This window comes from Eptatretus burgeri, chromosome 8 (assembly GCF_056783735.1).
Source record: "Eptatretus burgeri isolate ZD-2024b chromosome 8, Ebu_testis_v1, whole genome shotgun sequence".
Taxonomy (NCBI): domain Eukaryota; kingdom Metazoa; phylum Chordata; class Myxini; order Myxiniformes; family Myxinidae; genus Eptatretus; species Eptatretus burgeri.
In genome coordinates, this window is record NC_140968.1 from 38,647,987 (window position 1) to 38,660,941 (window position 12,955).

At 38.1% G+C, this 12,955-nt stretch overlaps 1 protein-coding gene across 15 annotated transcripts in view; it reads left to right on the forward strand.

Moving 5' to 3' along the window:
• The window catches only part of TRIP13 (thyroid hormone receptor interactor 13), a 168,326-nt gene that overhangs the window by 107,750 nt on the left and 47,621 nt on the right, over nucleotides 1–12,955 (forward strand). For 6 of the 15 annotated variants that reach the window (XM_085893720.1, XM_085893715.1, XM_085893721.1 and 3 more), the window contains 2 exons: nucleotides 10,521–10,590; nucleotides 10,798–12,030. In XM_085893720.1, coding sequence (XP_085749846.1) covers nucleotides 10,521–10,590; nucleotides 10,798–10,893 — 166 coding nt within the window. In that variant the 3' untranslated portion in view covers nucleotides 10,894–12,030. Of the gene's footprint in view, nucleotides 1–10,520; nucleotides 10,591–10,797; nucleotides 12,031–12,955 lie in introns of those variants that run through there. The other 9 variants (XR_015061344.1, XR_015061346.1, XR_015061341.1 and 6 more) reach the window with 3 other exon arrangements.

Genomic DNA, 12,955 nt, shown 5'->3' on the forward strand with positions numbered 1-12,955 from the left:
CCCGACACACATGTAACGTCCAATTACCGAACAACCTGACGAAACATGAATTTAAGGGGGAATCTGCGCTAATGCTATATTTAATAACACACTAAGGGCCATTTCCGCAACAACATATATATATATATATATATATATATATATATATATATATGTATATATATATATATATATATATATATATATATATATATATATATATATATATATATATATATATATATATATATATATATATATATATATACATACAGTAAGTCCTCGCTTTTCGCAAGGGTTGCGTTCCTGGAAAACCTTATGATAAGCGAAACTGTGTTAAACAAAACATATTTTCCCATAGAAACCAATGTATTAAAGGGGGGATGTGTTTTTGGCTTGGAATTTTTTGGACATAAACACAAATAAACAAAACACACTCCTCGAGTCGTGGAGACTTACCCCGAGGCTGGAAGAACGGAGTTGATTGCGGTGGACAAGTCACACTTGCGGAGTGGCAGAATCGTCCCCCTCTTCACTTGACACTGTGCTGTCACTTTCTTCACCAGCAGGAACGGTCTCTTGGCAGCTGGTTGAAAGAGCATCCTGGATGGTGGATGGAGTTGGTGCTGCATCGTTTGGCTTGAAAAATGCATGGAGAGTGGGCTGGATGGCTTTCCTTTTCTTTGCTGCATAACGTTCCTTGTAGCAACAAAGGGCATCATAAACAACACAGCTAAAATCAGTGCTCCTTTCACGATTTGGATCTTGCTCGATAACAAATTCTGTGGCACTTTCAAACGAGCTGAGGATTTGGCTGAGGTTTTTCATGGTGAGATGCTCGGATGAAGGTGTCACAGCATCTTCTTCTTCCTCAAGAGCCCACTGCTGTTCCAACTCCATAAGATCTTCATTGCTTAAGGGTTCTGCATGAGACTCCAGTAAGTCATCCACGTCCTCTTCGTCAACCTCTTCAAACCAACCTCCTGCGCCAGGTCTACAATTTGACTTTTAATCAACGGAACATCAGCAAACCCCGTGAAATTGTGGACACACTCGGGCCACACTTTCTTTCACACAGCGTTTATTGTGGAGGCACTCGCCTCCGCCCATGAATCCTCAATGTTTTCCAAAGCCATTTTTATGTTGTATGTTCTCCAAAACTCCTTGATTTATAGCTTGTCCTTATCAGTTTTTTTTGATAAGCTGCAGCATGGTATGCTTAACATAATAGGCTTTAAAAGCAGCAATAACTCCCTGATCCATAGGCTGTAAAAGTGAGGTAGTATTTGGTGGTAAAAATACTACCTGCACGTTTTCACACCAGTCTTCCATTTGCTGAGGATGGGCTGGAGCATTGTCTACAAGCAGCAAAGATTTGTTGTCAATGTTGTTCTCCTTTGAGATACTTCTCAACATGATTGGAGAAGTAATTGATCATGTAATCGTGGGTCAATGCCCTAACAAACGACGCGCTTTTTCTTGTATCACAGCAAGAGATAAAGGCATGCGACGTTTAGTTTGATCTTCTATCCACACACATAATAAACGCTTCATATTGTGCATGGCACCATCTCTCATTCTCGTTAGTGTCGTTGCACTCGAACTGGTCGCAATCTGTGATATTTTCTTTATCTTTGCCGAACTTTGAACGATCGAATGTACAGTCGATGCAGCGATTGCTGCGCGCGGCCGATTTCCGTTGTCCCTTCACCTCGTTCATGTCTTTTAATTATATCCAATTTCACCTTCAATGTGACAGCCTTTCGTTGTTGCTTGAAACGAGGTGTGCTCGGCAAAAGACTTGCGGGTCGCTTGGGATTCATACTGGAAGGTATGCAGGCGAGCGTGAAGAGAATACGTACAGTACAGCATACAGTACATGCGCAGTAAAGTGAAAGTGTGTTTATGCGCATCCTGTGTGATTGTTGTTTTTTGCAGGCAGTTTGAAACTTTTTTTTGCGTTTTTCCTTGCAATGACATTACGATAGGCATAAAATGTTTGCGATAATTGAAAAATTGGTCATTAAAACTAAATTACGAAAAATCAAAACAACGATATGCGAACTTCCGGTTAGCGAGGACTTACTGTATGTATATATGTATATATGTATATATATATATATATATATGTATATATATATATGTATATATATGTATGTATATATATATATGTATATATATGTATGTATATATATATATATGTATATATATGTATGTATATATATATATGTATGTATGTATATATATGTATATGTATATATATGTATATGTATATATATATATGTATGTATATATATATGTATGTATATATATATATATATATATATATGTATATATATATATATGTATATATATGTATATATATATATATATATATGTATGTATATATATATATATGTATATATATATATATATATATATGTATATATATATATATATATATATATATGTATGTATATATATTTGTATATATATGTATGTATATATATTTGTATATATATGTATGTATATATATATATGTATATATATGTATGTATATATATATATATGTATGTATATATATGTGTATGTATGTATATATATATGTATGTATATATATGTGTATGTATATATATGTGTATGTATATATATATATATATGTGTATATATATATATATATATATATGTATATATATATATATATATGTATATATATATATATATATATATATATATATATGTATATATATATATATATATATATATATATATATATATATATATATATATATATATATATATATATGTATATGTATATATATGTATATATGTATATGTATATATATATATGTATATATATATATATGTATATATGTATGTATATATATCTATGTATATATATATATATGTATGTATATATATATATATGTATATATGTATGTATATATATATATATGTATATATATGTATATATGTATATATGTATATATGTATATATGTATATATGTATATATATATATATATATATATATATATATATATATATATATATATGTATAATAAGCCTGGTGTTGGCGCAGTGGTTAGGGCAGCAGCTTGGGATCCAAAAGGTCCTGAGTTCAATCCCCGTTTGGCCACTGAATTAATACACCAGGGGGTTCACTCAGCCTGTCATCCTTCCGAAGTCGGCGAAATGAGTACCAGTGTACTGGGCCGGTGTATACCCCGGTTAAAATAGGTGGACCATATCCCTGTGTGTCGTGAGAGGCGACCAGGGTTGCGTCAGGAAGGGCATCCGGCGTAAAACATGTGCCAAATCACAATGCGGATCATATAATATGGATGATCCGCTGTGGCGACCCCTAACGGGACCAGCCGAAAGAAGAAGATATGTATATATATGTATATATATATATATATATATGTATATATGTATATATGTATATATATATATATATATATATATGTATGTATATATATATATATATATATTTATATATATATATATATATATATGTATGTATATATATATATATATATATTTATATACACATACATATAACATTTAAGCATTTTATTCCTATGCCTGGTATTGACGTAATTCTTAGGGTGGTGGGCTTGGGATCCTACGTTCCTAAGTTCAGAGTATGGTCTCAATGGATGGATTTTATTCCTTACAAAAAAATTGCAGAGACCAAAAAAAAAAAAAAAATTTTTCAGAAAATTGTAAAAACGTAGAGGGATGAAATCTCAAAAAACAACCAAACAAGGTCGGAATGACACCACATTACGATACCACAATAAAACACCACAATCCTCTTATTGGTTACCATCATGGCATCTTTGATATTTTACTTTTGTTTTGGGATTGTGATGGTGTGTGTGTGTCAGTGTTTTTTTTTTACAGCCATTTTTCCCTGCTGTGCAGGGGTTTGGCTTTTTCTTGAGGCAATGTTTTATGGCCGGATGCCCTTCCTGACGCCAACCCTGGTCGCCTCTTACGACAGTGTGTGTCAGTGTGTCAGTGGATTTTGCACATGAAACAATGGGGACTATTGGTAAAGGAGAAAGATTCATAAACCAATTGAAGCGAAGAAAGCTGGCATCCAAGGCTGAAAGAGTTCCACAAACAAACTTCACTGCAGTAGCTTCAATGATCCCATGTTACTTGACCCAGGAAAGAATAAAGGAAATAACTGACATAGCAAGACAGCAAGCAATTGAAGACATAAACCGGTGACCCAAGGAGAGAGAGGATCAGCATAAAAAACTAAAATCTGGACAAAGAAGGAACTAGTCGGGCACTCGGTAGAGCGCTTACCTCCACCAGGCTGATTACTTTACATTTTGTATCCCACTGATTAGCTGGATCTAGATTCGGACCTGAACTAAAATCTAATCGAATTGTTCTGGTTACCTAACCAACTCGTCCACCAAGTTTCGCCTATCACGCAATGGTGAAGAATCGCTTTAAAAAAATCTCGGATCCAGATTTGGATCTTCACCAAAATCAAATCGATTCTTCCTTGTAACATAAACCAACCTGTCCACCAAGTTTTGTCCGAACTCTCAATTTTTTAAGATATCGTGCTTATATGTATGTCGTTTTTGGCCCGGTATCTCAATGGTAAAAATAATCACTTTAAAATTCTCAGATCCGGATTTGGATCTTCACCAAAATCTAATCATTTCGTCCTTGTCACATATCCAACTCATCGCCAAATTTCGTCCAAATCCGTCCACAATTTTTTGAGATGTTTTTTCACAAACAAACAGACAGACAAGGGTGAAAACATAAACTTCATCCACCTTCAGTGGCGGAAATAAAAATGGACGTTATTATGGGCAATGGAATATGCCGGACGAAAAGGCATGAGGAAAAAGTGCAAACAACTGGGAACACATGATTAACTGAAGATTATGCCCTGATAAAGGTAATTTTCAGAGGGCAGCATTAAACACAAAGAAAAACAATATCCTCAAACAGAAAATATTAATGCAAGAGAAACGAAGAATAAGAGATGAACAAACTGAAGAGGCAATAAGAAATGACTGGTCACCTATAAATGGTGACCTACCACCAATGCCACAATGGAATGACAGGATATACGTTTGGGATGAGATTCCCAGAGGAAACAGAAAAGAAAACAACCAACAGAACTTACTGGCTACACAGAAAATAGAACAAGAGAAGAAAATAGAAACAGATGAGATTTCAAATTTTATCAAAATAACAGAAACAGAAATTGGGCAACAGAGAGGAGAACTGAATGAATAAACAAAACTGAAAACCACAACTGGACCAGAGAATGACAAAAGGAAATGTTGCAGCAGCACACGTAGAGAAAGATCAACTCTAAGATACTAACTCAGGTCAAATAGCACCCTTTTTTTTTGCATACATTGTCGAGGCTCGTATGAGAGCTAACACACAACAAGGGGGGCAGAAGACAAGAGGGGTGGGAGAGGGAAGGACAAAACACTGGGGAACAGAGACATTAGGAGATCTGTGGAAATGAGAGGTATGGGGCAGGGAACACGGGGTATACAAGATGTACACTACAGGGACTTTCATGAAGGAAAGCATGGAATTTGAAGGAGGTGGGTTTGGGCTGGATTAATGGGGGTAGAAAATATCGTGGTTTTGGATTGGGGAAGATAAGAGGTGGTGGTGAACAGCTGTTTTGAAGGCTTAGAGGAAAGAATGGGATTGAAGAGAGTGTGGAAGTTTATTCCAAAGGTGGGAAAAAAGAGGAATGAAAGAGTGAAGGTGAGCAGTGATTCGTGATTTTGGTAGTTTTACTCATGTCAGAACAAACTCATGTCAGAACAGCTGTCGATGTTGTACACAAAAACAATGGTTTAAAGTTTGATTATCACCTCTACTACCCCTCCCCAACCTTTCCAAAATGGAAAGTACTTTTGTCCAAAAGTTTGATTGCCCTCCCTGAATCGCTGCATAACCATTTACTCTTACTACAGTCTCCAGACCTAAACGTCTGCATATTTTTCAGGTGGAGTATGTGTTGAAAAAACTTTTCTTACAATGTTGCTGCTCTGATATTGTAAATAAACTCATGTCAGAACAGCTGCACACAGAAAGACATGACAGCATCTGTGGAGTAATTGACTGGCACATCTGTAAACATTTCAACATCCCGGTCTCAGAACCCTCATGGAAACACAAACCAAGACCGATCCTTGAAAGTGAACAAATAATGCTTACATATGACAAGATGATCCCATCAAGTGTAGACATTGCAAACAAAGTAATGCGTCCAGACTTCGTGCTCAAACACAAAAGGAAAAGTCAGCATTGTTGATCGAGGTTTCAGTTCCCAATGACTTTCGATTGAACGCCACAGAAATCAGCAAAATGACCAAATGCCAAGATCTGAAAAATGAGGTCAAGAGGATGTGGAAATTGAATAAAGCTGAATTTGTACCAGTGATAGTTAGAGCTAGATGAATGATGAAAAAAAACCTTAATGGGTGTTTAAAAATCATTCTGGGGAATATCACTCCAAACGAACTACAGGTGGAGGTTATCAGAGGTTCAGTGAAGATTTTGAAAAGAGGTTTTGGAACCAGGCTATGAGAACGAAGTTTCACAGTTTGGGTCATAAATCATGATCCTTTACTAAAGGAGGAGGAGGAGATAAAACTTCTTGAAACCCGCAAATGGAGATAACGTGTGTGTGTGTGTGTGTGTGTGTGTGTGTGTGTGTGTGTGTGTGTGTGTGTGTGTGTGTGTGTGTGTGTGTGTGTGTGTGTGTGTGTGTGTGTGTGTGTGTGTGTACATATATATATATATATATATATATATATATATATATATATATATATATATATATATATATATATATATGTGCCAGCTGTCGCTGTTTCAACCTGAAACGCAGAAATCCTCCTCGGAGAGAAAAAAAATTCAGCAAAAGTCGCTTCAAATTAATCAACACCTTTGAGAAAAAAAAATCATTGTTTTCATTTGAACAAATGATTGAACCTGGGCGGTGGATAAAACAATCGACCGCTGCTTTGATCACTCCCGAATGTTTTTTTTAATTAAGAAATATGAGGTCCCTCTAAAAAGTAACGGGACTGACTTCATAGAAATTTTATTCAAAATAATATATTGAAATCACAGCTTGTCCCCTTCAAAATAGTTTCCCTCCAGTCTCACACACTTGTCCATCCTCTTCTTCCACGCTTCGATGTACCCCCGGAAGGCTTCTTCTGGAAACCTCCGGAGCTCCATCGTCACGGCCCTTTTGATGGCCTCCACATCAGGAAATCGGGTCTCCTTGATCAACCCTTGAGCTTAGGGAATAGGAAAAAAATCACAAGGGGCCAAGTCTGGTAAATACGGGGGTTGCTCCAGAGTTGGCACGTTCCTCTCCGCCAGAAACTATCGGATGCTCAGGGCACTGTGAGCAGGGGTGTTGTCATGGTGGAGCACCCAGGCGTTGTTCTCCCACAGATCCCTCCTCTTCTCCCAGACTGATCTCATGATGTGCCGGAGGATCTCCTTGTACACGTATTGATTCTCCCGTAATTCACCGCCAGTAATGACTCTCCCGAGCAGGTCTGGATCGTCCTCGAGGCGCTCGATAATGTCTGTCTCTTTGCTGTTTCTGGTCCTCGGACAACAGCTTGGGGACCATTTTTGCGTACACCTTGCGCATTTCGAGATTTTCAGGGATGATGCTCCAGACAGTCTTCTTGTTGATGGAAAGTTCCTCAGAAATCATTCGCACCGTGAGTCGACGATCTGTGCGCACCATCTGTTTCACACGCTCGATGTTGTCCGCCATTCTGCTCGTTGAAGGTCTTCCAGACCGTGGATCGTCTTCAACCGCCTCCCGTTCCTCTTTGAACCTCTTGTGCCATTCAAATGCACGTGTACGTGACATCGTTTCTTCCCCGTCGACTTGCTGCAGCGTTGCGTAGGATTTGGAAGTTGTTTTGTCAAGTTTGGCAAGAAACTTCAGATTGGCTCTCTGCTCATGACTCATAGCGCGACGACTCAGACTAGACAACATGTAAAGCACGACCTATCAAAAAAAATCGCACAATGAGTGCAGTCAACCATCACCAATCATATATATTGCTGGAATGTTGCGAAAGACTGACGCAACCGTTCATTCAAGTTGTGTAAGTGGAGCACACAGCAGGCTCAGTCCCATTACTTTTTAGATGGACCTCTTATGCCATGATATATTTGCTGATAACAAATGTGTTTTTTTTTTGTTTGTTTTTTTATTTCACAAAACTCTATACATTATATTTGCAGGCTTATGCTGTCTGATTGCCCGCGCCCTGAAACGCAGAAATATTCCTTGGAGAAAACAGATTACGTGAAAATTGCTTCGTATTAGGCCAAACCTACAGGAATATTATAATACTGCTCAATTTAGCTCTTTCAATCAGCACAAGAATAAAAGGGTTCCTTTTATTTTTATTTTTTTATCGTGGTATTTTTACCATGGGCTTCCAACTAGTTCATCATATTTTTTAGAGGAGAGGCTACCACACATTCCTCTGTCACTGAACATTGCCTCTCTACACCCATTGTTTGTCCAAGTCCACCTCTATATTGGCCTTAACTAAGCTGGGAGATATTGGCCTTAATTAGGCTCTACGCTCATCCATTTGTGGTTTATTGAAGCCGCTGCGGGTGTACCCCAGGCTGTAAGTCCAGCCCAGGCTTTAACCTGTTGTGCTACTTCCTCAGGCTATGAGGGAAGATTACCATCTTGCTTGGGTATTTTACAAAAAAAATTGCTATTTGGCCTCTCCAGCCATGGCTACAATTGTGACATTCCAATGAACGTTAGCTCGCAGGTTCTACTTTCCTGACCCTCAGGATCCTGTCCACACCATGCATTGTATTATCTCTCTAGCCTACTGGACTGAGCAGCAAGATCACCTCGGTACGGTCTGAACATACCCCACTCTTTGGCTCACCCCTCGGCTGTATTCAAACTCGGTTTTCAATCCATGAGACTGAAGCCAAAGGACCTAAAAGCCTGCCCATCTAGATACCTGGCCTGCCCCAATGCCCATTGGGTTTGCATGAGATTTTGGCAGATTTGAAATGAAGGTGATGGCAAAAGGGAATTTTGACCTGCATATCCCAAGGTTTACTTATTTGCATTATTTATGCACATCATTTCCTTGTGCTAATTCCTTATCCAAACAAATATATGAAATAAGAATGCGCTGCGCTTGGGCCTTGGCCCTTAGTTCGGCCTGAGAGCTGACTTCAGAAGAACAACAAACAAAAATACAGTTTTTGCAACAGTAGTCATGATTTCTCATTATTGATGTTGTAAAACCCTGTCAAGTTGTTTAATTTGTCAAATGTCGGTAGTCCAAGTTTCTTCAATGTTCAGAAATTATGAACTTTGGATTACACTCAGGCTGGATTTAAGTTTTATCTCTCACTGATCCCATACTTTTCTCAGTCGACTGAAAGATAGGTTTTGTAGGTTTTGCAATCGTGTAGTTTATTTCCTAGTCTGTATTACAGTTGGTGGCAATGTTGCTCGCGTGGTATACAAAGTGGTATCAATAACTTCAAGCTTGGATCCACCTATGGAAACATCTGGGGATTGGTAGCCTGTATCAGGTACTGGTTGGTGGAACACTTCAGTTTTCTTCAAACCAATTGTTAAGCCGAAGTTTCTTGCTTGAGAGGCAAACCTATTTATAATCAGTTGACTATCCTGAAGGTTATTGGCAACCAGTATGAAGTTGTCCAAGTAAAGGTGTTCTCATGTTTCCCCTTAAGTTTTCAGATTTTTTTATTTTCCATCTGGGCACGGGTTTTTTCAGAATGCAGGAGTTGAGGTTGGCCATAGATTTATCGGGCATAGGAGAGAGGAACAAGACTGTGTATTTAACAACACAGAGTTTGCTGGGTGTATATAGATTACAGTAGATGTTAGAATGATTTATATTGAAGTAGATCTTCGTGTGGACTCACACACAGACAATACAATAGCCAACCCTTTGAGAACAGGTCGGACTAATAACCCCACAGGGTTTGGGCTGATACACAGCCTTTCTTAATGCCATTTATAATTGAAATCTCGTCCGACATCTTAGTGTCTGACCATTCAAGCCCTCATTTCCTTGTGGAGCTTAAAAAAAAACAGTTTTAAACTTTATTTCTGAACTCCGTCGGCCAGAAAACTTCTTGGTCACAAGCCTCGATGTTGTACACAAAAACAATGGTTTAAAGTTTGATTATCACCTCTACTACCCCTCCCCAACCTTTCCAAAATGGAAAGTACTTTTGTCCAAAAGTTTGATTGCCCTCCCTGAATCGCTGCATAACCATTTACTCTTACTACAGTCTCCAGACCTAAACGTCTGCATATTTTTCAGGTGGAGTATGTGTTGAAAAAACTTTTCTTACAATGTTGCTGCTCTGATATTGTAAAATATTGTGAATTTATTGATGACATCAAGTATCAGTTTCCTTCTTCTTCACCCCCTCCCACCATTCCCATTCTTCTGTCACTCTCACCCCTCTCTTTTCCATGTGAAACCTGCAGCAAAAGCCAGGGATTAAGTGGTCGAACTCTCAGAAAGATTCCATTCCTGGCTCATGCACTGTTTGTGCAGGTAGGTGCAGGTTTGTTCACCTATTTGATTGCACTAAAGATGCACAACTAGACATCACACACCTCTGATTAAATGTAGTGGGGCAAAGCTGTGGGAGCTAAAATTCTCTACTTACTGCATTGCTTTATCGCATACGAAACTGTAGTTAGGGGAGGGGGGCGTTGGAGGGAGTAATTTCTTCCAATTGTGTTTATTTATTTTCTCAAGGAATCACCAGTAACGCTTGAGTGTTTCCTGGAATGCTTGTCCAAAACTGTGGATCGGCAGTTTTGTGAAAATGACAACTTCATTTCTCCACACTGAAGTGTTATTTTCAAAGTCCTGCATTCCTGCCTTGGTATGAATTTTCTTGTCCAAACACTGTAGATATTATATGGTTACAGAGCAAGTTATTTGTACTCGATACAAAGGATGATAAAATGGACAAAAATGTTTTTAGAAGATTATTCTGGATTAACTTGACACTGGCTTTTAAACGAACCATGTGCTGAGGTGAATCCAAGGGAAAAATCACCCATTCCGTCCATTGGTGCATTACCCAAGAGTCACCTCAGGTTTATCTCATAATCCAACGAATGTGGGAGTCAATTAATCTTTGAAAACATGTTTCTTCAAACTCTCAAGGTTATTGCTGAGTAGAACTTGCTCTACTCTTGATTTTCCAAAAAGTTGACTTCACATCTGTGTTTCTTATCATAACCAAAGATGTCAAATGGTTTATAACTTACCTGATGCAAGTGCAAATACCAAAGGAACTTTTACACGTCAGCTCGGGCATGTTTTAGAGTGCCTTTAAGAGCATGAAGCAAGCATTGCACGGCTTCTAAGTTGTATCACACCAGTTATATGCTCGTTTTGCTACGAACGTTGGTTTTGTGAATTGGCAATAAAATATTCTGGGATTCGCATTGACAAATTGCTTCAGCAATCGGCTGGCTTAAGAGATGTTAAATAGCCAATAAAATGTTGGTTAGCTTTTTGAAGAGTAACCACACCATGGCTCTGGTGAAGGTTTACTTTTCTTGTAAATATGCTCAATATAGATTTTGGCTGTTTTTTGGAAACTTTCATTTAACGTTAATTAGACATGATTAGTTTATCATTCTTTAATTATTATGTATTTAATATTGCAGTATAATATCACACTTGAATTTCAATTTATCCAACCATGGCTCCACTGACCCATTTTGCCATTTTACCCTTCGTCACCTCACCCCTCCATGAACCTCGATCTATTATATAAAGAAAATGCATTCATTCTTCAAATAATTGCCCACCCAAGAAATGGATTCTTTGTTTAATGCTATCATATGTAATTTTGAAAATTGTTTTGTGGCAATTATTCATCGTAATTTTTTGACATTCTTCCGTGGAGGATGTTTACATCGGATTTGTTTGTTATTTTTAAATGTTGATTAAAGTGTTCACAATGAAATGAAAGATCCTTTTAACATCATTATTTATTTATTTGCATAAATCTAAAGCTCATGGTTGAGGTTGTACGTAAATCCTGTGATGTTCAGGGTACCATTGTATTTTGCATAAATTTACAATGACATGAGTGGACAACATGGGTGAAATTCTTCCGTATATGTATGGAAATCCTTATTTTTGAAACGCCCCTTATGGAAGTTTCTTTATTTTCGTTATCAGAAAAGCATGCCACGATTGTCGGTCATTGAGGTGCTATTCCGATAAGCTGATTTGTTTGTTAACCCATTTCATCCGGTTGGGGTACAATGCTAACACATCATGACCACGATTATGTGAATTACTCCCATGGTAGTTTTTTTAATGAAGTATTTTTGTCGAAGTTAGCCAGGTACAAAAGCTTGTAAACATCTTACTGTGATCAAATATCTGCCAGGCAGGAGATCTTCGAAGTCGATAAATATGGAAATGGTGTCCATTGTTGGATTTTCCCATTGCCGTTTCCTTCTATGAACTTCACGCAAAATACCGAAGTGCCGACTTTATATTGCACAAAGTAAAGACTCATTTCTGCTGCATACAAAATCTGAGAATGTCTGTTGGTTGCAATGCAGTTTGTGACCACATCGATGTGAGACCAATAAATCTCAACAATTGGCTTTGATGCAGGAGGAGGCCATTTGGCCCATCATGCCTGTGCTGCACCACCACCACCATTGAATAAATCATCACACCCAGGAAGGGCACGGTTGGCATGCTGGATAACAAGGTGGTCTTTGCTGGTACAGGAACATAATGGAACAGGAAGCACACACTGGCGCCCATGTATAACAAGCTCCGTTTGCAGTGGCGCTATGTTAGGGTGTGGGCACTGTCCGAAGGCGTCCTTTGGCAAGGCGAGATGATAATCTGGAGGTGCAGGAAGGCAGTTGCA